General features: G+C 45.0%; 1 protein-coding gene across 1 annotated transcript in view; it reads left to right on the top strand.

The window, feature by feature from the left end:
• The first annotated feature begins 662 nt into the window (after positions 1-662).
• BCL2 (BCL2 apoptosis regulator) overlaps positions 663-27,282 on the top strand; it is a 97,443-nt gene continuing 70,823 nt past the window's right edge. Inside the window, exon 1 of the mRNA XM_039721778.1 lies at positions 663-2,513. Coding sequence (XP_039577712.1) covers positions 1,926-2,513 — 588 coding nt within the window. The 5' untranslated portion in view covers positions 663-1,925. The remainder of the gene's footprint in view (positions 2,514-27,282) is intronic.

Raw genomic sequence — 27,282 nt, 5'->3', positions numbered from 1 at the left:
ATTTCAGCGGGGGCAGTCCAGCAGCACACATCCCTGGCCCCCAGTGTCGCTGCTCGATGGCAAGGCAGCTGAGCCACCGCTATTTCCCAGCTCTTTGGGTTTACCAGCTTTAAAGGTTAACTCTGCTTCTTTGGTCAACTCCAGATCGACCTCATCTTCAAGCAGCTCCTCAATGCCTCTCTTCAACGTAAAAAAAATTCTTCAGGCTGGAGCACAGGGACAAACCTGAGTACCGTTTCTACAAAAAGTCCCAAACCCCAACTCCCTGCGTGTCCCATCGCCTGGACACCGGCCGGGGGCGGCCTGCGCGGAGCAGGTGTGCGGGACCCGCCCGGCCGGGGCCGCCGCCGGGAGCGGGGCACCCGCGCAGCGCACGGGCTGCGGCCAGCGCACACCATCCAAAATGCACAGAGCCCCGCACGCTGCAGCGGCCACTTTGCTTTTTAAAAAGGTGTATTCTTTTTTCTTCTTTTTTTTTTCTTCTTTTTATTTCCCCTCCCCGTTTCATTTATTTACCAAAAAAAAAAAAAAATTATTTAAATGAATCCGCGCGGGGCGGCGGCGGTGGCGCGGAGCGGGACGCTCTCCGCCGCGGAGGGCGGGCAGCCCCCGGCCCCTCCGCCGCTTTCCCCGCACGGGCGGTNNNCGGGTGCGCGGGGCTGCGCGGGCGGGCGGGCGGGCAGCGGCGCCGCGGCCGCGGTCCCCATCGGCACCAGTCACACCGCACACACGCCCCGTCCGCGCCCCTCTTCGGCAGCGCCAGGGGCTCTTCCTCCGCCGATACAAAGCTGCTCGGGAAATGGCAGCAGTCAAAAGCAATTTTCCGTCTTTATTTTTATTTTCGTTTTTTAATTAATTTTTTTGCGCTCTTTCTTGTGAAAAAGAATTAATTTCCTAAATACATACGATTTTTAAATTTTTTAAAATTTTTTGGGTGTGTGCGTGCGTGTGTGTGGAAGCACCGGGTTCCTGCGATCGGTGTCTGAATGAAACTACGTAAATGCATATGTCTGTACGTTGCACTGGAGGGAAAAACAGAGCACTTCTGCGAGAGCTTGGATTCAAATGTGGTTCATCTGGTCTCCAGGATTTTCCGTCTCTTTGGGGTTGTTCGCCTTCCCGGTCTGCGAGGCGGGATTTTCTGAGCTTTGACACATCTTTGGAGATGTCTGTTAAACAGGAGTCTGGGAAAAAACATTTGAAATCGTAGAAATTTTTTTTTTTTGCCCCTTTCCCATCCCCTTGTTGACTTGAAGCATCAAAGCAGCCAGAACTTAACGCTTCTGAAGACTTGTGATGTTTGGATTTTATTGTTGCTATTTTTCTTTTAGAGGAAACTTGACAGAGGAACATATTTATAGTCCAAGTAAGTACTTTACAGAGGAAATTTAGTTTGTGTAACAAAAAACCCAAAACCTAATGTTGAGGTTTCTAGCATAAAGTGCATTGGATTAACGTCCATCCAAGGCTGCTTTAGCAAATTGTGTTGAATTGCAGTTTTTGCAGTGTGTGTTCGTCCGCTCCTTCGTGTCCGTGGTAGTCCAGCACCTAGGGGAAAATGCACCTGATTTTCAGTCGGTATAATATTTTTTAAGATGCATTTCAACACCGAGGAGGAAATGGTCCTAAAGTAAATTTATAATAAGTAATAAATGTGCACCTGGAAGTAAAGTATTTACAGCATTTTAATCCCTATTTATGCCGTGCATCTCAAACCGAGGAGGAAACACTGAGAAGACAAAAGTACCTCCGAGACCCCGAGAACTCCCCCACACCAGCATGAATGAAACCGTGTCCAATACAATAACTGGATTATAATTTTTGGTATTATTAATTTTATTATTATTGGCTGCTTTACTTTTTTGGGTTCATCCTGCTCCTCTTCTTCCTCTCTCCCTTCCTCTTGCTGCTTCCTCGTGGGAATTATGGCTCATCCGGGGAGAAGAGGCTACGATAACCGGGAGATAGTGCTGAAGTACATCCACTATAAACTCTCCCAGAGGGGATACGACTGGCCTGCCAGCGAGGACAGGGCATCCCTGCCTCCAGGTCTCTCTTCTCCTGCTGCTGCTGCGGTTGCTGCTGCTGCTGCTGGGACTTCCTCTGATCACACTGGGCTGGTGTCTCCGCACCCCGAGCCCCCCGGCTCGGCTGCTGCTAGCCACGCGCCCCCGGCCGAGGGGCTGCGCCCCGCACCCCAGGTCGTCCACCTCGTCCTGCGCCAGGCGGGGGACGAGTTCTCCCGACGCTACCAGAGGGACTTTGCCCAAATGTCTGGCCAGCTGCACCTGACGCCCTTCACGGCCAGGAGCCGCTTCGTGGCGGTGGTGGAGGAGCTCTTCCGAGATGGGGTTAACTGGGGCAGAATTGTGGCCTTCTTCGAGTTTGGCGGCGTGATGTGCGTGGAGAGCGTCAACCGGGAGATGTCTCACCTCGTGGACAGCATCGCCGCCTGGATGACTGAGTACCTGAACCGGCAGCTGCACAACTGGATCCAGGACAACGGAGGCTGGGTAAGTCCCCCGACTGCTCGGTTCCTCTCCCGGCTCCAGCCCGTGGCTGGTGGGACCCCGGGTTGGGCAGTGCCCGGGAGATCGCACCTGTGGGAGCAAAGGTTTGCCCAGGGGGTGTCTGCAGTGGGATGTGCCAAAGCAGTGCAGGCCCTTTGCCAGTTGTCAAGTGTCACCTCGATACAGGGTAGGGTGGAGTGGTTGGAGGTGAGGGGAACAGCTACAGCTTGTGAGCAAAAGGGGTGAGCAAAAGGGGTGAGCAAAAGGGGTGAACAAAAGGGGTGAACAAGACTCTGTCTTCATCAGCGGTCTCCACTTTCCTGTGGTCTCCACTTCTCCTGTCCACCCTCCCCTGTTGGCAGAACGGAGGCAGGTTCCTAAGCAAGGCAGGTTCCTTGCCGAGGCAGGGTGAGCAAAAGGGGTGAGCAAAAGGGGTGAACAAGGCTCTGTCTTCATCAGCGGTCTCCACTTTCCTGTGGTCTCCACTTCTCCTGTCCACCCTCCCCTGTTGGCAGAACGGAGGCAGGTTCCTAAGCAAGGCAGGTTCCTTGCCGAGGCAGGGTCGTGCAGGGGGGTGGGAGGGGCAGCAGAGATGCCCATCCAGCTGCCGGGCAGAAGAGGCAGGTCCCAGGCAGTGTCGGGACAGCAGGGGCCACCTGTGTGTGTGTGCATGCAGTATCCCTACCTGCGAGGGGTGGTGTACCAGACTGGTGTGCAACAAACATGGGATTCTGGTGTTACCAGCAAGCAGGTGGCCATCAGTGACAGTGTCTGCAGCTCTGGTTGTCACTGGAGTGGGGTTTTATGGGATAAGATATGTCTAGAGTGAAAAACCTTTGTCTTGAGATGAAACAAAGGTGCTGGGAGCCGTGTCTGTGGGATTGTTCTGGAAAATGAGTGTTTGTTGTGATCTGATGGGTGGCTGTGTTTCTGAGGTAGAGATTACTCTGTCTGGGGCAGGCTTTACCATCAACTAGAAAGGGAAGCTTTCCACTTGTGGAAAATGGACAGCTTTTTCACTTGTAGTCAGTTAAAAGCCTTTCCTTTTTCTCTCTCCCTCTCTTTCCAGAATAAGTAACTGCATTGAATTAGAAGGGTATTTCTTTCCTTTTTTCCTTTATTAGTTGATGTACTGGAACAAAATGTGCTCCCAGCTGCTCTCCCACAAAACCAAACCTGTTGTATGTGTAGAGGTTATGATATTGCTCTTTTGGAGAGAGAAATGGCAAAAGTTATACTGAAGAAGAAACCTGGGTTGAGAGCTGGCATAACTCACCTAGAAATGGAGGTCAGCTAGGTAGGACACTGGCAATTTCAGGTTCGGTCTCCTGTGAAATACAGAAAGCTGACTCAATTGCACAGCACACCTTTAAGAGGTGTGTGTAGAAAAATGTGAATTACATGTATGTTTCCCAGTTAACATGTTTTTCTAGCATGGTGTTTGTTAGCACCAGATCTCTTGGTAAATCAGTGTTAGGCTAAATAATGTGCTGCCTGCATTGACCATCTCTGTTAAAAAATGAAGGTGTTGCCTTCCCTGCTGCTGAACCTGCCTGACTAAAGGGGATTCGTGTCCAGGGATGCAGAGGACATGTCCTGCTGCTGTAACAGAGGGAGCAAGGCTTTGGGGTCCTTTTCTCAGCAGGAATCCACATTGCACACCTCCCAGAGGAGTGCTGCTGATCCCCTGCTACAAGTCACACTGGAGGCAGGATTGTTCTCCTGCTCTCCTCTGCTTCCATCAAGAAGAAAAAAAAAATCAAGATTCATGGGGCCAGAAGGGGGAGCAAAAAATGTGTGTGTGTGAGTGTGTGTCTGTGCATTATATACAAATATGCACACATATACAGACACACACTTATGTCTATACGAACATACATACAGCGTGACTCCAGCACCTGGTTGCTGGGACCACACTTGGGAGAGGGAGGTCTATCCCCTGACCCTTAGTGCATGGATCACTAAAGAGGGTTTGTTAGTGTTGTGGGGGTCTTTTTTCATGAAACAGATAACTGGAGGAAAGAAACCAAATGTGAATGGTTCAGGCTTTTGGAGACCTTGGCTTGTTCAGAGGCGAGCAGCTAAAGGGTTAGGGATTTTGCGACTGCACTTCTGGGCTGGGATGCCTAACTTGTGCGTAAGTCCCTCCTCAGGCTGGAAGCCCGTCTGCGGAGCTGGGGCCCTCGGTTCGCTCCAGAGCCAGTGAAGTCATTCTCTTGACTCCAGTGAGCTTTGGATCAAATCGTAAGCATGCTGGAGAGGTATTGTCCTGTGGGTGTATTGTGTAAAGAGAAACACAAATAATGAATAAAACCGAGAATGTGAAAAGACAGGTGTTACCAGGCGTGATTGGCCAGAGGAGGAGAATGCTGGAGCTGTTGCTTGACAGTTAGAAGTACAAGAAACTTGGACTGTAAACAATGACTGCCTTTAAAAGGAAAAGATGCTTCTTATTGATAGCCATTTAATTGTTTATTGAGGTTTCCCATCAACAAAAGCTCCAGAATTTGGATGCACGTGATACCGTTTACTGTCACTTGTTATTTGTAATGTACACATGAAACACTACCTGAAGGTGGCTTTTGCCTGTCTCTCTGGTACATGGCTGGTATCTTTGAACCCTAACATTATTAAACCCTAGCATTATTAAAGCATTGAACTCTAGCTTAATTAAACACAGGCAAAACCTTATGGGTGCTTACAAAGAACAAAAGACTACCATGAAGTTGCAAACACAGCTTTTGGGGTCCTTTCTTCAGAGAGAAGAAATCAAGGAGAGCATGGGGCAGTGGATTTTTCTTTTATTTTTTTTTCTTTTTCTAGATTTCAGGATCAGTCAGTGTAAAAGGACGCTTTAATACATGTGCTCGGTCTTCAACTTGCCTCTTGCACCCAACCCATGTAGGAACCTTATTCATAAATGGCTTTTCCAGAGTAGCTTTGTATGTGGTCATGCTTGGTAGGACTTCAGCACAGCCTCTTGCAAGACCTCTCTGTGATGCAGGGTGATACAACAGGCAGGAGCCCTGGCTGCTGTAGCCTTCTCCTCCTCTATATTTTGGCTCCTTGGTATTTTGTGGAGTGGTAAGTTTATTAAAGGCTGCACAGTACCAGAGAAGAGAGTGTCACAGTCATGAGAGCATGTTTTACACAGCGGGTAATTTGGGCACCATGGGCCTTGTGTCTCATGAGTGGGCCTGTGTCTTACCCTCAGGTCTGAAATTTGGTTGACATTTGGTTTTCTTATTTGTCTGTTTGGTCTGAGTCCATTCTATAAGTTGGCAGTGTGTTTTCAGGATGTGAATTCTTTATATTGCAAGGGAAACAAAGAAGGAAAGCATATCGAAGGGCAGGGTGGGAGGGGGATATAGCTGGTAGAGTATAAATTTTAGGCACTAGACATCGCTGATAATGGTGTCTGGGGTTGCTAATGCCCTTACAATACATGGCCTCATGGGTTTGTTCAAAACTTAGGAAAAGCAACAGATGGGGACTGCACGTAATCTGCATTATTAGCTTGTGGTTCTGGTGGCAAATAAATGCTGCTTTCAAAGATTTTCACTTTGGCCAGGATACCGCAATATTGTACTTCGGCCTGATAACATCTTAATTGTATTTAAAAAGAAAAAAGTGGAGAACTAGCACATCTCTGCAATTTTGTGGTACTTGGTGTAATATATGCCTTCTGATTAAAAACTTAATGGCTTTGTTTTAATTTCCAGAGCTGCAGAAGGACTGGCTTGGCAGTGGCCTGTCGCACTTGGCAACTTTTTTTGACATTGACATGGGGAACACTGAAGGGATGCAGTTGGTGTGGGAGAAAGAACTGTGTTTGTCTTGCAGTGATGGGTTCCCTCTTTGGGCACACAACCTAACAGACGTGGGAGCCATGCTTAGCTCTGGGCACTTCTAGTCCAACATATGGCTTTCTCCCCAAGCTGTTCAAGAAAAAAACAAGAACTACAGAAGGAGACACAGGCATGGGGGAACACTGAAGGGATGCAGTTGGTGTGGGAGAAAGAACTGTGTTTGTCTTGCAGTGACGGGTTCCCTCTTTGGGCACACAACCTAACAGACGTGGGAGCCATGCTTAGCTCTGGGCACTTCTAGTCCAACATATGGCTTTCTCCCCAAGCTGTTCAAGAAAAAAACAGGAGTATGAGCACTACAGAAGGAGAAACAGTCACCATCATATTTACATAGACATGTACATTTTTGATGTAAAGTATGAAAAGAAGCCCAGGTGAGAGAACCAGAGAAAAAAATCAGCCAAGAACACTTAATTTTAAATTACTTTATTTACTTTTGAACCAGTAATGCAATGGCCATGTGTTTTCATTTGATTCTGTTCCTTTATTGCAGTTCTTTATATTCTGCTTGAGAGTTAAGGCCACATACAGGGAAGGGTTTAGATGTCTGAAGTGGACCTTCGGTGGAACATACGCACTTGCATCCTCCGAGTGCCTGCCTAGCCGGAGTTTGATGGAAGTCCCAGGCTTCTCACTGTTCCTCACCTGAGCTAGTCAGGAGCTGCTTCTGCCGTGAGAGAAGGGAGGCACTTTGGGGCTGTGTGGGACACCATTCCCAAGAACTTCCATGTCCCAAAGCTGGCAGGCACCCTCTGGCCCAGCTGCTGTCACTTAGGTGTCATTCTCACCTGCAAAAGCATCTGAGGAGAAGTCCCCACTTTTCCCCACTGGCGGGTCCTTAGTTCTGCTGTCACTTAGGTGTCATTCTCACCTGCAAAAGCATCTGAGGAGAGGTCCCCACTTTTCCCTACTGGCGGCTCCTTAGTTTAGGCCTCTCCTGAGCTTTGGCAATGAGACTTCTCCAGCCTGGCAGTGGGGCATCACATCTCCAACATCTCTGGAGGTTTCACTGATTTTGCTGAGGTGTCTTCCCCTGATTTTGCTGAGGCTGATTTTGTTGAGGTGTCTTCCCCTCTGGCAACAGGGCTTCTTCTAATTCTAGAGGGGTGATATTACATTTGGTGGAGGAAGAAGAAGTAGGGTGTCTAATTCCTGCAGTCTGATATGTTTTCTCAGGTGGCTGTCCACAGCCAAATGAATAAATGCTTCTTAGATGAGCAACAAGACCTCAGCTTTCTCCTCTCCTGAGCCCATTGTCCTAATCACTGAGCTACCTCTTTTATTTTGTGCCTATTAAATAATTAACTTTCTTTGCTTGGTGGCACACCTTGGAAAGGAAGCTGGGAGGATCTCTGTGCCCTGCGGTGGTCCATGGCTGTGTCATGGAGGTGGGGGATGGCAGAGGCATTTGCCTCCAGGACAGAGCTAGAAATCATGGATCAGTGTGGCACAGGCCAAAACCCCATCCCTTTTGGGCTCTGGATTTGGGCTGCTCTGCCAGGCACCCTCCTGCACAACACTTCTGCTTCTTGTGCAAGTCCCAGGCAAAAGCCTCTTGCTCTTTCAGCACAGGACTTCACCTTGCTTGCAGAGGGATGCCACGTGCTTTGCCAGGGAGAGCATGGAGCAATGAGCTTCGCCTTTCTTCAGCGGCGAGGCGCAGCCTTGTAGCGACTCAATCCCCAGTGGGGCTAACCCCAAGTCACTGTTTGACTGGTAAAAGGAAACGATCTGAAATCCACTCCGTTCAATAAGTGAATTGGCAGTTTCAAGTGTTGCACCTTCTAGGTCCTTTGCCAGTTTTTGTGGCTTTGTGGGTTTACAATCAAATTCTCAAAATATTATCAAAATATTTTTCTTTTTGCTGTTGCTGAAGAGAAAGAAATTCATTCTGCGGAGGATCTGTGCCGAAGCAAGGAGAAGAGCTAGAGCAGAAAGAGAAAATTATTGTGGTTCTCTAGTCCCTTTCATTTATAATAGCTTTCTCTGTAACTTGCAAAAACAGTGGGCTGCATATTTTCTCAGAAGTCTGTTTTTTTTCTAAAAAAACAAAAAAAAAAGTATTGACTATGACCTTTAAAATTTCAGAACCAGGGGTCTCACTTGTGGAGATGATGTCATTTGCCTTGATCTTGCAAAGAACTGTAAAGTTCAAACAGCAATCCTATTAAAAACTTTTACTTTACTTTCAATATTGAGAAATAAGTTTGTTCTGTGCCTGCACTAACACAGGCATCTCCCGAGCTGCTGTGTTAGCTCTGCTGGACAGTAAGGAGCTTAGTTTTTTGAGTATGTAGCTTGAAATTCAGAGTTGGTAATCCATGAAGAAAATCCAGTTGAATTTTTCTGCCGAGGCACAAGCGTTCCTCCGATGGCTCTAGCAGGAGAATCACAAGACCTATGCAATGATGTGTGAAATTGCATGTGGAGCAGAAGCATTTTCCCAGCGGCCAGATCCCAGGGCCTGGGCTTCCTAAGGCAGCATGGGAACTTTGTCCTGCATCACCAGCAAACATTAAGCCCTCGTGCTCAATACAGGTGTCCTTGATGAGGGAGAGGGCCATCTCTCAGCAGGTCGGACCTGGCATGGTGGAGGGAGGTGGATGCAGAATCGGGAGTGGCGCTCAGGTGTCGCTCTGAAACCTCTGCTGTGGTTTTGGTCTCGTGTGGTGGTTTGTGCCTGGTGAACAGTAAGCCAGCCCTGTGCTCTGCCACCGCCACCAAGGGGTGCTGGGCTGGGGCTTGGGGCAAGGGTGGCTGCAGTGGTGGCTCTCTGCTTGCAGATGCCAGCAGTTGTGCTGTGTCCTTGTCTCCCATCCTGCCCTGCAGCCCCCTCGCCGAACCAGCCCAAAGCCTTTTTTCCCCAGGCTCTGGTAAGGCAGGGGCCACTGGCTCCTGACCTGAGGTCTGCGTAGCTCCAAACTAGGTCAGCAGCCTGGGCAGTCATGGAGCTAAAAACAGTGTGAAAGATCTGATTGAATAACGGCTATCCTGTTAGCAAAGAGGATTTTTACTTCTTGCCTGATTAGTTTCCATCCCTTTTGGTGATCAGGGTTATGGTGAGACGTTCTGGTTCTTTGCCTGTTTTTTTCTTTCTGCTTCAAGGTGGACCAGCAGTCCTCAGCTTCCTGACTGTCCCCTTCCATCCCTGCTGCTGGCACCGGGCACGAGGTGCTGGGCAGGGTGCTGGGCGCTGCCACCTCAGGAGCTCTGTGTGCCAGGTCTGGCCTTGCCCTGCCCACCTCCATCCCTGTTTTATTTTCCTTCACACCCTTGGGAGGGTGGAGCCCAGCCCTGTTTGGTTTGTTGGTTTTTTAAAAATAATTTTTTTATGAGCACCTCGTGGCTGCCCTCCTGCTGATTTAGTAATAATAATAACAACATTTGTTACTCAGTGGCAGCAAAATACTGATTATTTCTAAGGGCAGTACCAGCCTGTTTTATTTTCCATTTCATATATAATAATAGGATGGATGAAGGTGTGTGATGCCGTAAATCTTCTCTTCCCCAGCAGGATAACATCCAGGCCTTGGCAAACATGAATGCTGATGACAGATTTGAGGGATTTTTATTTTACTCTGGCTTTCAGTCTCATTAACAATCTGATGGCTTTTTTTTGGCCTTTTTTTTTTCCTTTTGGCTCCCAAAAGACTATGAAACCAGATAACTTTTCCAAATGCATCTGACAGTCTGGAATTTATTTTCTGTTATTTTATCTTAATGTTAGGTTGCTGTCATAATTATTGTGTATTGATAGATTTTGCAAAATTCCCCCTTGCTGGAAAGTTCTTTGCCAGTTTCTGGATTTTACAGTTAATGAGTAAGAAAACAAATCTGATGTTAGAAAGTGTTGCCATTGACTTCAATAGGAACAGGAAGAGGCACTTAATTGGACAATTGCAGTTGTGTTTACTTTGTATATGTGGCAAGAAAAATAAGATCAAATGAAAAAGCCACAGGTTTTCAGCTAATAGACAAAACCAGCCTTTTCTGCAACACATGATTAACCTTTGGAGGTTGTTTTCATGGGAAAGCTGTGAGTGAAAGTACTGAGTTGCATTCAGGAAAGGTTTAGATATTTATTTATAAGAGTAGGGAAAACATCTATGCTGCTGTTTGAGTCCAATTCCTTGAAAGGGCAGTCATACACCTTAGGGTAAATTTAACATCAGGTGCTGAAATCAGATCACCAGGTGCTGAGGGTAGAGCTTTCTCCAGGTAATGCTATTTCAAAATTATCAATTCCATCACTTCTCGCCCAGAGCACCTGCTGTTGGTCAGTGACTGGGGATACTGGGATGGATGCGCTGCTCATCCATCCAGGGAAAACCTACTCCTGCATGTGTTTTGTTGTTAAGGTAATTGTAAATGCACTTGATGTGTTTCTAAGAGCACCCACATCACAGAATTTACTCGTGTGCTGACTGGAGTTCTGTTATGCATTGCCCCTTCTCATTTAAAGTTGCAAGCCAATCTTCCTTGTATTTGTCATCGAAGCTCTGTGAAAAGAACCAGTGCTGAGTTAGTGGTTTGTCTTGATGATCTCTGAGGTCTTTTCCAACCTAAATGATTCTGTGATTTTATGATTTTGAGTTAGTTGAAAGAAATAGTCTGCATCCTTCAGTGCATACATAATTTTATTGCTATTTTATTTAGGAAGCATAAAAAGAATGATTCTGTTTTGTTGATTGAAAAGGTAGCTCAGTGGGTTTCAGGACGCTTCAGTGAGTAATTTAAGAATGTGGGCCAGGTACAATGAAAAAGGAAAGGCCTCATTTTACCCCTCATAGTGACTGAAAGAGGCCATCACACAGTTGTTTGAGAAAGTAACTAAGAGTCAAAACTTAACTTCCTCTTCTTGCTCTAGTACTGAGTACATGATAGGAAAAGGGGCAAATCACTAATATCTCTCTTTTTCAGTTAACCCATATATGAAATAGGTATTCTTGATATACAGCACACAAGGTATGGGAAATTTGTTGTTGCCCATCGTGCTATTGTGAATTGAGCTGATGGTCTATAATCTATAAAAAAAAAAGTGATACAAGGTAAATTTTGAACAAAAAGCGCAGTTTAGTAATTTGGAGCTTAGAATAAAGCTCAAATCTGTAGCATTTTGTCATTGCTGGAGCTTGCTAGCCTGGGAAAGAGCGAAGTGAGTCAGATTGTGAAAGTATCTTGGGTGAGATTTGAGTGGAGAGAAGATAAAAGAAGGAAAAAAAAGTTAAATGGAAAGTAGGCTTAAACTTTTTCAGTTCCACTGTTTGGATGTTTACCAATCCTTGTGATGGAAGCAGATTGGTTTCAGGTGTTGATTTCTAGTTTTTATGTAGGGGAAAGGTGAGCAGTGAGAAATGGCAAGTAATACTATTTGTGTTTTCCTTTAAGTATCAGCCCAGTTCAATGGGTGTTTCAAGAAGGAATTTGTCTTTCCTTTTCTATTCCTGCTGTATGAAAAATCTGTCTGTGGCACTTCAGGGAAGGAGTAGTATAGGTATATCATATACACCTGTAGGAAGTATCTTTATACACTTGTATTCTTCTGTTTCCATTCACAAGCTTCATTAAATGCTCAGATACAAGCAGCAAAAGCAGTTTTAAACTTAGTTTTTTAAAATGAATAGTAATCAAACCTTTTGGCTTAAGCATGAGCTTGAAGTTACTCTTAAATATCTTGCTGAACTGAGGCTTAGGAGACAAAATTGTTGTTATGTGCCTTGGAGAGACTTGCATGACTCACTAGAAAGATGGAATAAGACCACAGACAACAGGCCAGTAAAATCTATGGGATAGTCCTGTAGCCTGTTTTTGTGATGGAATAACTATTGCAGGCTTGTCTCTAACAGAATGAGCTCCTTTCTTAAGAATATTCTTCACATGTTCAGACTTGTTATACGATGTAGTAAAGGATCCTATTTCTAATCTCTTATTTTTAATAGAGAAAAAAGAGGTAGAAATAAATCAAAGATAAATACTCTAGTAAATGAGTTGACATTTCCATTAGCAGAATAAGATGGTCAGTGCTGTAGATAGATAAAACCTGTTGAGGTTTCATTCTCAAGAATGAGCCCACAGCTTAAGTTTAAAAAAAGACACTAAAAAACTGTAGTAATGACTCCCTCCTTCATAACTGAAGCAAATTCTACATTGTGCTCCAAGATGTCTGCAAATTTTTCCTTAAGTCAGACATATCCCAAGCCCCTCTCCTGAAGTGATCTGGCACATCACGTTAAATCACACTCTCCAAATATCTAATCCTGTCTGCTGCTGGATGCGCAAGGTCCCAGATATAACTGAGAAGGAATCCTAATGCCTGTGTTATTTTCCAGATTCCAGCTCGACCCGTTCCTTTCTCTGTTTTCCAGATCTGCAGTAATTAGCAGCGCTGCTGTGGAGCTTGGCTGAGGGAAAAGCTTTGCTCCTCACGGGGCCGGAGTGCCGCAGCAGGGCGCCCTGACAAGGGAGAAAATAAACCAATCTCTTGAAATGTCAGGTGGCAATCAAGGCTGCAAGTAAATGAGCCGGCCTGGAGTCTGTTCAGGCTTCTGCAGTAGCTCATGGCTGCCTGAAAAAAAATCCCTGCAGTAGAAAATCCATGTATTTGGCTCTGGGCTGAATGTGTGGAATCCTTGCCCATTTGGAGTCAATAGCTATTTTTTTCCACTGTGGGTGCTAGAAGCGGTGATGTCTAGCCTCACTAGCAGTGAGCGTGTGGACAGACCCAGAAAGGGATCAGTGAAGTGTTGTGCAGAGCCCTGGTTGCAGTGGGTGGCTGGGCACGGCTGTGCAGTGGTGGAAACTGGGGCAAGGCTGCCTCTGGCTTTTCCTTGCGAGTGCTTTTCAGCCTCCCAGGAATCTTCACTGTAAGGGGAGCCTGGGATGCCACACACATCCTCCTGACTGTGCCTGTATGGGACAGGGATGCTAGTGTCCCACCAGGGCCACAGCAGTTTTCTGGAAATTGGTCCTGCCCAGCTTGGCCAGTAAAGCTGTTCCTCAGCCCAGGGGCAAGCTGGGGAGCCTCATGGAGCATGAGAAGGGGGCCTTTCCCCTCTGCTCTCAGTCTGAGTGGCACAGGTGGTGGGGAGAAACCTGTACATTTTTTCATACCTTTTGAAGTGGATTCTTTCACAAGGGAATAGTATATTTATTTTACAAGCAACTGGTTTTTTTCTGCCTTTAAAATAAAATAAAATATTTTCCCCAACGCAGTGAGAAGGATGCTTGTGATATGGTAGTACATCCTGCAGGCTGGGACTTCTGTGGGAGTTCAATGAACTGAAGGAAGAGGCAGCACTGGCACACTGTTAGGCTGTGTAAACTGGCCTAGGGTTTGTTTTAGAAAACTTGCTTGCTTTTTTTTTTCCCCTGTCTCTCTACTCCCTTCTCTTCCCCCCTGCAGACACAATACATCATTCTTGCAAACGCAACTGTTTAACTTTAATAACTGGCCTAGAGCAAAAACTGACAGTGGGAGAGGAGCTGTTTGGTTTGCAGTTGCTGACAGCTGGAATAAACTACCTGTTCTTTTGGAAGGGATGGACAGGCAGCTTGTTTGGTTTTCAGGAGACTTTGATCCCTAAAGAAACTCTTCTCAACAAAAGGAAATAATGACTGGAACTGTGGCAGCTCAGTGTTACTGACTGCTCTTTATATGTAAGGCTCCAAGTTCAATGGGGAAGCGCTGTGTGTAGGTGTCCCTTGCCTCTGTGCTTCAGACCTTTCTGCTGAGAGCAACTCCTCATGTGAAAGATCACTGTCACCAGTGCCTTGGGAGAGACCCAGAGTCCCGCTAAAATCAGTTTCCTATGACCAAGGTCCCCATCAGGCTGGTTTGACAGGAGCTCTTCAGAGTAGTTAAGTGGTTTGGGTTCTCAAAACCCTGCCTTGAAGCAATGAAGGCTGAATGATTAAGTTAGAGATTAAATAATTTTGCAATGAATGGTTTTACCTCTGGCTCCTTAAGAAAGCCAGCCTTCTTACTTTGCCAGGTCTCAGAAGAAAATGGCAGCAGTCCCATTTCCTCTTCTCTTCCCTCAGGGCCTGCCACCCTTTTTATTTTTATTTTTTTCCTCCCAGGGCTATTAGACAACATGCAAATTATTGTTAATAGGGCCAGAACAATACTGCATTCCCAGTGGGATCGTTAGGGTCTGAGCCACCGTGTGCCAGCCCTCAGTGTGATACTAATTTTGGCCGTGTCTGCCCCAGGGCTTGGAGGTCAGCGGAAGGGGGCTGTGGAGCACAAACCCAAGCAGGACCTGTCCCTGCAGTGGTCTCTGGCCAGCCTGTGCCTGGGGCTTCTTCTGACCAGTCCCCCCTGTGTGCCACAAGGCACTGGCTCCTTCCTCCACCTCTCCTGCAGCCTCCCTGAAGGTTCCTCAGAGGGGACAAGTCCTCTCCTGCACCTTGCCACCCTGAGCTTTGGTGCAGAGTCTCCAGAGGACAGGGACAGGTTGAGGGAGCTGAGGAGAGGATGCTCTACCCCCACATTTCCTTCCTCTGCCAGGCCTTTCCTCCCAGGAACCCTGAAAGTCCTCCCGTGGAGGAACAAGTTGGCAATTAATCTTTCAATGTTGGCTTTGGAAACTACATGGACTGTGTACCACAGCTCAGAGGGAAAGGAAGGGCAGCTGCCTTCAGGCCTTAGCCTTGAGCTGGGTTCTGTCTCTTGCCTTTGCTTTAAAGTCATGGATTTTGCCATTGGAACTGTTGGCAGGGCGATTAGGGCATTTGCAAGACTCTTTTGTAACACATTTTACAGGGAAGTGGTTGTAACTGTATTTTAAAGTGAATGTGGGGGGCAAAATAAAAGTGTGTCTGACTTCAGTGACTGAAGTAAAAGTAGAGGGAATTGGATGTCTCTGTCAAGACTGGGATTGCAAGTTCCTTTTCTCCTGCAAGACTTGCTGAGGGATGGTTGTGCCTGCTGCAGGGCAGAGGCTGAGATCCCCACCTCCATTGCATTTTGGCAAATGGCAAGACCTTGACATCATGTCTTCACCCTAGGTTTTGGTGGATGAACGAAATAAAAAAGGAATGCATTAGATTTTATAAAACACTTCCAAGTAGTAGTTTGGCTGGGCTTTTTTTTCCCTCTCTCTTTCTCTTTTTGACCTTGGCAAGGACTCTGTGTGCTCCCCAATGCTGGGAATTCAGGTGTGCTTACCTTTAAAAGGTATCAATAGACTCACTGAAGTCTCTGACTTCCAGGGAAGCAGAATGAGAGGGCTCAAGCAGAAAGTGAAACTCTTTAAAAACATAAATGCGACAGAGCAGCTTTCTTTCATTTTCCCAACTAAGCATAATGCAAAAAAGTAAACAGTTGGCAAAAATTACTAATACAGGTTTGCCAGGGGGCTGATCAAAAACACACTGAATTCAGCAGTATGTTTTGCATGAAGTTCAACAGGTTTTTTGCATCAGACTCATTGCAAGGTAGAGAAGGATATTTTTTGAAAGAAAAATGCCATTTGAAAAAAAATGTGGAAAATTCTCCTGCTCTACCTCCTACATGTTTCTATTGTCAAACAGTCACTGATCTTATTTTAGACTTGACCTTCGTGTTCTTTCCACAGCACACAGGCTGAATGACATGTTATTCAAGTTCTCAGACAATATTATGATATATCTGCTTTTATATTTAGCTGTAACTTTTATTCTCCTTATAAACAAACCCACCTAATGCAACCACCACCTATCCAGGGAAAGTATTTCCATTCCCCTCGGCTTAATTTGGACAAATTTGGCATGAAAACATTCAATAGTTCCATAATAACCTTTGCAACAGGATGCCTGCTGTGCTGACATGCAGGTCTAGAGTGACTTGTACCATGTGCCAGGAAATTGCATTCTTAAGAAAAATCTAGACATAAATTCTGAACAATCAACACTTAAATTTTGAGAAGTCTGGCAGCAAGCTGTTATCTGCCTCATGGGTTTTCACTTTAATGACTTTTTACTTTCTGAGCACTGCCTCTCTGTCCTGTATGCAGGCTGTATGCTCCCAGCCTAAAGCTGAGCTTTGGAGAGTGGGGAGAGGGGGCAATTCCCTCTTGTTGCTGTTGTGCATTCCAGCACTGCACCTTGACATGGCAGGATGGCTTTTCTTACCAAAAGAAAGCAGAGCTTAGCTGGAAGTTACATAAATGGGCATTTAGGTCTCAGTGGGCATTCACACAGCTGCTGGGCTGAAGGGCAGTTCAGCCTTGCCTTCCCACCTGGCAGCCTGGAAAGAGGATGGAGAATTGGAAGATGTGGAAGTACCATCAGATCCATCTATCCTAAATCAGCTAGGGGCATCCTTACCCTAGGACAGAATGGTTTGTTGAAGTCTGAGGGGTCTGAAGACAGGGAAGAAAAGGTTCTCCTGCCTTGAGGTCTCTGAACATTCTTTTTTGCCCAAATCACTGAAAGTGGAGCAGCATCATATAGATGCCTGTCTTCCAGAACTTCTGCGCTGTTGCCAGCTTGAACAAAGGCTCCATGATTCTCAAACACTCCCCAGATCTCCATTGTTCCTACTTAAGGGAGCAGCAGCGTGGCTGGAAGATCTTTATGTGCCTCTCTGCCAAGACCTCCTAGGTGTGCTTAGCATGTTTCATCAGCAAGAAAGCGGTTGTAGACAGAAGCAACTGGATCCCTGAGCTTTGCTGTTAGGAGATTGCAAGAAAAATTGTCAAGACACACAGAGCTCCTTAGGAAATAAAAAACCTGCTGGTTTTTGTGATGAGTTCAGTAAAGCAAAGGGCCAATTTAATCAGCAAAACATTAAATGGGGTTCTAGGAGAAGGCAGGGTCGGGGAGGGGCATTCCATGGACCTGAACTTGAAGCAAAATGAAGGGCTGTGAAACCGTGTGAACTGAACCCCATCGGGGAAGACTTACTAAAACTTGTGCCAGGAAAAATTATAGAGTTCTATAAATAGCTAAATTGAAAATTGAATGCATTTGTGTGTGTGGATGCACACATCTATCTATGAGGTCATGTGTGTAACAGAAATACAGTAGTACTTCATGTGTCGAGGTTTAAGTAGTGGAAAATGTTTTAATGATTTTTTTCTTTTTTTAATTTTTTCCTAGAGACAGTACATTATGTTCTGTCCTTAGGGCCAAAAGCACAAAGTGCCTATTTTCATGAGGAATCCTACAGAAGGAGGAAGGGAAAGTATTATGTAGTGAAGCAAGAGTATAGTAGCCATTCCACAGTGATTACACATCCAAGCAAAGCCTGCACTAGAAAACTCAAAAATATATTAGAAGCGGAAAACAAGATGTGTGAAGTGTTTCCTATTCCCTCCCCACACTTAATGACAACCAAGCAAGCAGGGAGGTGGTCAGAGTTTAAATTTAACCCCTTGTATTTGATAATACTGTATTTCAGTGGCAGGCAGAAAGCATGTTATGTATACACTAGATTGAGGACTTCCTCTGCTTATTAATTTTGCTCCCTCAGAACTTTCAGTTATTTTCAGTATGTTAAAATAGTCCAGACACAAACCAGAAGTGACTGGAAGCACTAAATAATGCAGCAGACTTTGAAGAACTGAGGTAGTTTAAATGAATCCCAGCCCAAGCAGCGCCTTAATTAAAGTACAAAACTGTTTTTAGTTTTACACTAATAATTTGTGATTCCAAGTCTGACCCCCCCCCCCACCCCCTTTACCTTTTAATACCTTTCATTCATCCTGTGGTGGTCAAATGATGAATGAAATCAGTCTTCTGGGAAAAGGAGCACTTCTCCATACAGAATTCAAATGAATTAAAGAATCTGTGCAGTTGTTCAATTTGATTTAAGAGCAAGACTCAGTCTGGAGTGGTAATGCCCTCATACCATAAGGGAATCAGCTTTGTATTCGAGTCCCCTTTGCCGGCTTGTTTAATCGTTTATGATAACATCAGTAGCTTGGTAAATGATGTAATGGGAGTTAAATCAGGATGACCAACATAAACATCTGTCAGTGCATGTGAACATTTGATGTATGACCCCAGGGCCCAGTGCAGCAGTCAGTATCTTGGCAAGCAGTCCTTGGACATCCGCGTCAGTGGAGCTTTCAGGATCGCACGCCGGAGAGGATCCGTGTCCTGTGCTCCGTGTCCTGTGCTCCATGTCCTGTGCTCCGTGTCCTGTGCTCCGTGCTGGTACCAGGGAGTGTGATCTGGCTGCTCGGTGTGGGGTGTAGCACTTGGCAGCAGGTCCCTCCTCGCTGTGGGCACAGCTCACCCCAGTGCCCAGGGTCAGGGCAAGGCATCGGCGTCGCAGCGCTTCTCCCAGTGAGCCTCAGCTGGCACTTGGTGTTGGGCAGGCTCGCGCTGGTCCTCTGAGTGCAGGAGAGTTTTACAGAGGTAACCAAGGTTACTCTGAGTAGCCATGTAGTTTGAGATTCACAGTCCAATTTGCACCCAAAAAAATCAGCCTTAGTGTTTTGTGAACATAATTTCAGAGGAAAGATTTCCCAGGCTTGGATTATGCTGGTGTTATTTTCATTCAAAATCATCCTGTCATCATGTTCTTGCATAGATTTGTAATTTTCTGAAAGCAAGCTGGCTGGTATGTTCATGCTGCTCATAAATCTTTTTTTAAAAACTTTTTTCTTTTTAATGGAAGTCATGTGAGAAGCTAGAAGTTTCTAATACAGACAAGCATGTAAGTTACTGGATGTGTATACCCTCTGCAGAAATGAGCAGAAAGGATATGAAAATAAAATGTGTTACAGAGGAAGCACAGAGCTAAAGGAACTCTGCCTGTTGCATTTTAGATTGAATTGTTCTTGGAAGGTAAAGTCTTTGTTGCAAAGGTAATACAGGTGAGAAATGCCAGATGAAGAGTACAGAGGGGTGGATGGTTGTGGCTCCTTGGTTATCAATGAGCCTCAGTGTAAGCAGACATGAAACTGTGGTTGGTCCCATGTGCCCACCCACTCTGGGAGCACCTTTGCTTTAATGTGTGGAAATAGGGGAAGACTCTTCCTGTTTATACTACATCCTTGTTGTTATTAAAGTGGTTGCTTTCACAGAAAAATTAATCTTATTTAGATATTTTACTCCATTTTAGTCCCTTCAAGGTACTGCACGCTTATAATTGACTTCAAAAAGAGCCTTTATCAGTCAAGAGTAAGTACATGAAGTTGCAGAACATAGACTTCCTATTGCCATGAGTTTTCAAAAGAGAGCTGGCAGCACCTCTTGATTTTTATTATGGATATGATATATAGAATCTATTTGCAAAGAGAAGAAATGAGTTATGTATTCTGTAGTTACTAGTATTTTTTTTTTTTAGATAAAATGCAAGCCATTCAGGAATGCAGCTTAATCTCCATTAGTTAAAAGTAAAGCTATAGAAAATATAATAATAAATTATATAGAAAATATAAAAATAAATAATAAATATAATTGCAAGCTAAAATATTTTATCTCTTTAAAGAGGCACTGCCCACTTTAAAAATTATCATAATTAGCTGGACCATAATGTTAAAATTAAAAGTGGTAGAACAGCACACAGTTATTCTGAATGAGAAGGAAGACTGGAAAAAGAAACCACCCCTCCTTGCCAGCAGTTGTGCACACATGCACCACACATGCCCATGGTTTTTACAAAGTATGCTGTCAAGTGAATACTGTCATGTTCCCTGTTTAATCAGTTTCCTCTTTTATTTGTGCGCTGTTGTATATAAAAGGAAATCTGCTTGTAAAGTCAGGCTGTTTAATAATTCATTCAAAAATGATTAGAGTTCAAGGGGAAAGTTGTTCCTTTAAATGACTGAACCAAACAGGAAAAAAAATGAGTAACAGAGGTTGAAATTCACTTCTCCCAGGATTATGTATAGTATATTTCAATTCCATGCTCAGATCTAAAAACTTGGCTTAAAGTAGAATGTCAGTAGTTATCATCTTTTTTTGGCTCCTCCTTTATTCCTCTTTTGGGTAAATTTTGTTTGTTCTCGTTCTTCAAAGGTGCTTTCTTAGGCAGTAAGATAAGAAAGATTATTTTTTTCTTTTGGTCTTTACATGTACTGTGTCTTCCCAAAACAGGCTGGAAAATCCCAGTTGGAATTATTTTTGCCAGCGATAGTTTTCATCTTCTCTTCAGACTGTGCTCTACCAAGTACCCCAGTAACCATGGCTGGGAAAGGTCCCCACTTGGGGGCTGGGTGGTGTGGAGGACTTGGTGGGTGGGATGGCAGGGCACAGGACTGGCTGGGTTTCAGCCCCTGGGGTGACTGCGCCTGTGCCCTGGGAAAGTGCTTCCAGGGGGTTTTTTATTCAATGTTTTCCCTCCTTTCTCTTGTGCAACAAAACAACTACCAAGGGCCTGAGTTCAACAATGTGTTTAGACCAGAAATTTCCCTTTGAAATCCCTGTCAGCACTTTCCCAACATTAGCTAAAGCAATGAAACTACAGAGCATGGGGACACTGAAGCAGAGATGAGAGCCTGTGCATTGTACTGACTCTGGTCTCCAGAGCTGTCCACGTGGCCCCAGAAAGCCTCTTTCTATTAATGGGAATATTTCCTTCAACTGCTTTGCTTTCCAGAAGCAGCCTAACCAGCTGTGACCCGCACTTGCAGTATTTGCTGGGGGCTGTTTTCCTGAGCGCTGCTCAGAGCTTGCATGGTGAGACACAAACCTTTCCAATCAGGGCAGGCTCAGCTGGGGTGGTCTGCACTTCCCCTGTGCAAGTCCAGTCTGTTTGCATGTGATTAACGTGGGCACCATCCTTGGGGATGCTGCTGTGCCTTGCACTTGGACTCTTGTCTTCCTGAAGCCACTCTAGAATGAGTCAAGCAGTGGCATTCAAGTCACTCCAGTGTGATGATGCCACTTAGATGTGACTGAAGGCCAAAAGGTGATAAAGGTGTGAAGAGGAAGGGAGATAGCACTTGTCAGATAGCACTCTGGTCAGCAGAGCCAACGATATTTATAGGTCAGGGTCACACATATGGTCAGGAACTCCTTGATCATGGGAATCCATCATCTCATTTCTTGAGCCAGAAAAACCTTTGTCCAGGCCCCTGGTATCACATAAGATGGTTCAAGTCTAAGCTTTAGATGTATCACCATGGGAGGGTGTTTGGTAAGTTCCAGCAGTGTCATTGGGATATATCCACCTTGTTGTTAGTGCCAGAGGGACCCCGGACCTCGTGGGGTCCATGGCTGTGTTGGAGGAGTGGGCAAGTGCCACAAGCTGTGGCCTGCAGGCAGATAACCCGTTTGATGCTGGGTACGGTACCAGCAGATGGTGCTGAAGAATGGATAGCACAGTTCCCAGGTTTTGCAAGGACCCATTAAGGCTTCTTGTCTTGTGGCATTTTGGGAGTTCCTTGTACACCAGCCTTTGTGTGGAGGTGGTATTGTCAGCTGGGCTCAACCTGGGCCCTGAGCTCTGAGCCAAACAGGTTATTGAGTATATCACAACCTTGGTTTCTCCTGCTGCATCAAAGATGTTGCATGTTTCAAAATTGTGCATGATGCCACTATGACACTTCCTCTACCAAGCATGCCCTGAAACTGCTTACTCACTGGTGGTGAACAGCATTATTTAGCAGCTTATCCCAACACCCAAGAGCTGCTTGTTTTCATTGAAATGCCAATGGTTATTGTCCTCCTGCTATTGCCTCTGCACTCTTCTGCACTCGTGCTCTTGTCTCAGAAGGCCTGCAGTCCTTGTGGGTATCATCCTGGTCTTAGCAGGCTCTCACTTGACCTTGGTACAATTTGAATCAGATTTGAAGCCATCTTTTTTCACCCCGGGTGGTGTCCTACTTGCTACAGATCAGAAATGCTGGAGTTCATAACTGAGTAGGTCATTGCTATAACGTTTTCCATTTGAAGTAGGAAACTGTCTGAATGAGGGGGGGGATAAAATAGAATTTGAGATTGTTTCATGAAAAATAGATTCTCTATTTTACAAGTTTAATTATGACTGATTTTCCAGTTTTAGCTTTATATGCTTTTAATGTTGAGTCTAAATTAGGCCACAGGAAAAGGATGGTCTATCTTCAAAGAAACATTTAAGCTGATTGTGTTCTTCAGATTCACGGAAAACAGCTGTGGGTGTAGCAGTAACTCTCAAGCTCTCTTCCATGCTAGCACACGAGATGCGGAGGCAAACTGGATACTTCTGCTGTGTGGGAGTTTGGAGGAGAGGCTCAATAAAACTGGTTGGCAAAATTACCACCAGAGCTGTAGAGCTTGTAGAGCTTTTTAAGACCTTTTAGAGTATGGGAGCCAGGGGAAGTGGACAAGAGGAAAGGCATCCCACATCCTCCTCATGCAACTATGAAGCCTCTGATTTTCATGGGCAGAGACCACATTGCATAGATGGATGAATACATTATTTTTCTTCGCTGCCTGCCCATTAAGCAAAAAGTACATAATTATAATTTCTTTGATTGAATGCAACCCTGTATATATATATATATATGTATATACACTACCACAGATGGAAGGTGATACCACAGGGAGATCTTCTTTGGAAAACATGTGGTAGCTGTGCCAGCAGAGACTCTGATCATTAAGGTTTTGTAGTGACAGTTCCAATTTCTTAACAGGTTTTAATGCAGCTCATCCAGGAGTGTTAGTTAACCTGCAATGTTCATATTTGTAGTGAACTGTGCATAGGTGACTAACATATCTCACTAGACTATACCTTGACATTTTTGGTGATGTAGATATCCCATGATTTCTCTACTCGTATTATTCAGAAATAGGAATGGAAGAGCAGTTGTTCCAGAACAGTCCATGAGCCAGTAGTCTTTTTCTTTTGGAAAGAGGCCACATTGCTCCTCAACAGTCTTTCGGATATTGCAGCACTGGCTTTGGCTGAAGAGGAACAGAGCACTCATATTGAAGAGCAAAAAGTGGCAACTCGTGGAAGAATTCATAAATAGTTGCTCTTAGAGTAATCCCACATGAAGCTGAGCTCTGTTCTTTCAGCGGACTCTGTGGACGTGCTGCAGGGCTTGGTTTGGGCCTGCTGAAGACCTGTCGTCACAGTTTATGTTACGTAGTGCTCGTCTGAATGGTGACTTCAGAAGCACCTAGCTTGGCAGGCAAACTGAACAAGCTCTGTTTAAATAACCACACAGGTACAGAAGACTAGTTGATGTTTGGAATTGTCAGCAAATGACGTTGAATTTTCAGCAAAATTGTTGTATGTTTCCTACTGCTTCAAAGTACAAATTCAGAGAGCAGGATGCTTTGAGAATATTAAAAGTGCAGGGGTACAAGTGCTCATTTGTGAGGTGCCGCAGTTTTGTTTGGGCAGGCAGCTATTTGCTGCTTTGCCAGTGGTAACTGAAGGAATAGCTGGGCCTTGCAAAAACATGTGTTTCTCTTCTTTTGAGAAGCTCCAGCTATTTCAGCAAATATTAAAAAAAAAAAGTAAATTAGAAAACATCTTAATTGTTTTGGTGTTATGGGTTTCATCAGCACCTGGAAGAGGAATGCAGTTCCTAATTTAAAACCTTTCCAGTCTCCCTTCCAGCACAGGATGGTTCATGTTTCTGAGAGGCTCTCTTCGTGTGGATGTCTGGAGAGGCCCTGCAGCCCATTTGCTTGTTTTAAAGCTGAAAAATACAAGAAGTAATTTTGAGTGACATTCATTCTACCTAATTTTCATAACATCTTGCCTCTGGGCAGGCTGCAATGCCTTTGCATGGAGGACTGGGGCTATGGGAGAGTAGCTGCTGAACCTCCCCAAAGCTGCTTGCCTGGCCCCGAGCTGCAGCAATGATCAGGCCTTTTGGGCTGCAGTTCCTCCCCAAAAGCCAAGAGTTTTTATGTGACTTTTTCTGCAGCAAATGACAGTATTTCAGGACTTTGAATTACTCTTTGTCTGTTTGGACTTGCAAGTTACTGAGACGTAGGCAGCTTTCTTGTTTATTGTTCCCTCTTTCTCTTTCACATGACTTTGTTGAAGACTCAAGCACTTCTTCAGCAAAGTGTTAGATTGAACATTCTTTTTAAATTAAATGTGCTGAGGTGACCTAATCAGATGGTAGCTGGTTGACCACAGGAATGGGAACTACGATACTGTGTAATCTAGTTTAACGTTAATTCACTCTCTGACCTTAGGCAAACAGCTTAGTTGCTACAAAATGGGAATGATAATTCCTTTTAAATGTTGACAGAAAGTTGAGTAAATAAGCAAGTTCTACTCCCTGTGGGTCAGGCAGTTTTATTCTCAGAGGGACTTCAGAGCTTGCATTATTTCAAATTACTTTGGAGTAAAGGGGTGTAGCATAGGCATCTGGACTCTGAGGACTATGTTTTTCCATACTGATCCCCATACCTCAGCTTTCTGGTGTGTGTGTGGGTCTGTTTCAGGATGGAGTGAGGGATTCGTGGTGGTTGGGCTGGGTGATCTTGGGGGTCTTTTCCAACCTGTGATTCCATAATTCCTGGCTTGTGTCCAATGACAGTGTCATTTACCATCTTACACCTTGTGGCAGGTAAACATAAACCTCTTACTTCCCCTTCTGGCAGGAATGTGGCACTCAGTTCCATGGCATTTTTAGTTTTGAAGCATGTTTATACTAAATGATGACATAAATGAGCTCAGCTCCATAGGGTTAAGAGCAGCAGTGACTTCATTTGCCACCAGTGAGTTTGCCTGAAATGTCCCATGAAGCCTAAAGCAGACTACTTGCTGTTTAACACCCTGGTGACAAAACACCTCGGGACAGCAGAGCAACCTTTACAGTTTTTTTTGTTTCTCAATTCTGTTTCTTCAACTTTGAAGTGCCATTTATTTTGATACCTGGTGTTTTTCAGGCCACGCTTTTATTTGGTGGGAATAGCATTAACGTGTATTAAAGGCAGAAAAGCCTGCGGAAATGGCTAGGAGTTATTCCCAGAATGTAAATAATTTCCTAAATTTTGAGCTCTACAAGCCTGATGTGTTTTAAATGGCCTTTTAGAGAGCAAAATGAAACTCAGTGTGGCATTTAACCAACAGTTTACAGAGGTGCTAGTTATTCCACTTGGCTATATTTAGGAGTCCAGGAAACAACAATGACAAAAAAAATAGTGAAACACTCTTGCAAAAAAATTAAAGGAACAGTTTCAGCTATAAAACTGATGTCTGCAGCAAAAAAACACAGCTGCTAAATGTTACCAAATCATAATAATTGTGACAGAGTTACATCCCGATCTTTCTTTAAGACATCTTCACCCGTGTGAAGGCCTCTTGATTTAAACAGCGCTCAGCAGCAGCAGGGAGGTTTGTTTTAGAGGATCCTGGTAAAATTGGACTGCACATGTAAATCAGGGCTTATTTTTGCATTCCAAAGGGTGAAAAAGTCACACGAGGGGAGTGAGATGCAGGACGTGTGAAGAAACCTTTATACAGCGACTCCACGCTGGGGAAGTCTCAGCTGGATGCTGTGCTCTGCTTCGAACAAAAAAGCATTTGACCACTGTGAGAGGGAGTCTTGGGGACTCCCCCATGGCTTGGGGAGCATCATCTGCAAGGAAAGTCAGAGCAAACCTGCTTGTTTGCTCTGTGAAAAAATGCAGAAGGCTAAAGGATGGAAGGATAAGTCCTCAAATGAGTGAGAAGCAGACAGAGAGCAAAAGGGACAAGAACAGAAGTGACAGAAAACACATAGGTGAGGGATAGCTAGCTTAGCTAGCTGGCTTAATGAACCCCTACTTAGTAAAGATGAAACAGTACAATTTATGTTATAAGTGGGTATAATTAGTCCCTCTCCAGAAAATAAAGTAGGTGAAGTACTTAAGCTGATATTTTGCACTCTGCCTTATGAAATGATGTAACTTTTACCAATCTTTGAAATACTGATTGTGAATGAGTCAGTGTTTCTCAAGAGCTTTGGTCAGCTGTTCCCATTTACTGGTCTGGAATCTCACTTTTATAATCCAGTTTCTCTGAGTTTCCCCTCATGTGTTCAAAACCAGGTTAATGTCAGTATGCTGAGATACTGTCATACTATTATCGACGTTGGAAATGCACTGTGATAGATGCTACTTAAAAATATGGGGAGACAGAGTTACCTGCTTCTGCAGGTCTGTGGTTGAATTGTTTTCCTGCTACAGTATAGTTCATTAGGGCTGTGATTTCTTGTCACAGCACTTTTACAACCCTAGTATAAATGCAGATTTATCATCAAAAGGGTTTGGTTTTTTTTTTTGCTGCAAGAAGGGCAGCATATTGATGTTTCCTTCCTTAATTTGCACTGTTCCCCAGGATAGGTGTCCACCTGAGCTCACCTGTGCAATGAAGTTGCCTGTTAACCTGGTCAGCTCTTCCTCCTGCTGACCCAGCCTCAGCACAGCTTTGTGAACCCAAGAGGCATTGCAGTCTAGAGGGCACCTGCTTGAAAAGGAGCATCAGCAGGCTGGCTGGACACAGACACTGTATTGTTAGGGACGGGAGGGAATTCCTCTCACAGGGCTGGTCTCGGCATCCTGCAGCCGTGCCAGAGGGAGAGCCTGGGAACGACTGTGTTAAAGTGTGGATTGGTATTTGGCTCTCCTCTTTCTCCTCTACAGCTTTCACCACTGTTCAATGGTGATTACTCAATGGGCAGAGCAGCCCCTTTGCTCTGCTCTTGGGCAGGTAGGAAGTCATTCCATAAGCAAGCACCCTCTTTTGCCTGCCCTCCCTCCCACCCCCGGCCCCTTGCCACGAGCAGGTCGGCAGCAGTGGTCAGAGGCATCCTTAATGAGGTCCCTAGCTGCTGGCTGGGCTGATTTGGTTGTAGTTTTTAATAATGTGAGGTTATTTTGTTAGCGGCTTTACTTTCCAAGTCTTTTCCCCCTTCCAGCACCCCTAGGTACAGCTCTACTGGATCAGTTACCATCTGCTCCAGTGTTTGCATTTAGCCTGCAGGGCCTGTGATCTCAGAAATATTTCCTGTAAATGGGATCTCTCATGCCAGGCC

This window comes from Passer montanus, unplaced genomic scaffold (genome assembly GCF_014805655.1).
Source record: "Passer montanus isolate IOZ18808 unplaced genomic scaffold, ASM1480565v1 scaffold107, whole genome shotgun sequence".
Taxonomy (NCBI): domain Eukaryota; kingdom Metazoa; phylum Chordata; class Aves; order Passeriformes; family Passeridae; genus Passer; species Passer montanus.
Note: the sequence above shows the minus strand (reverse complement) of the source record. Positions and strands in the feature narration are given on the sequence as shown.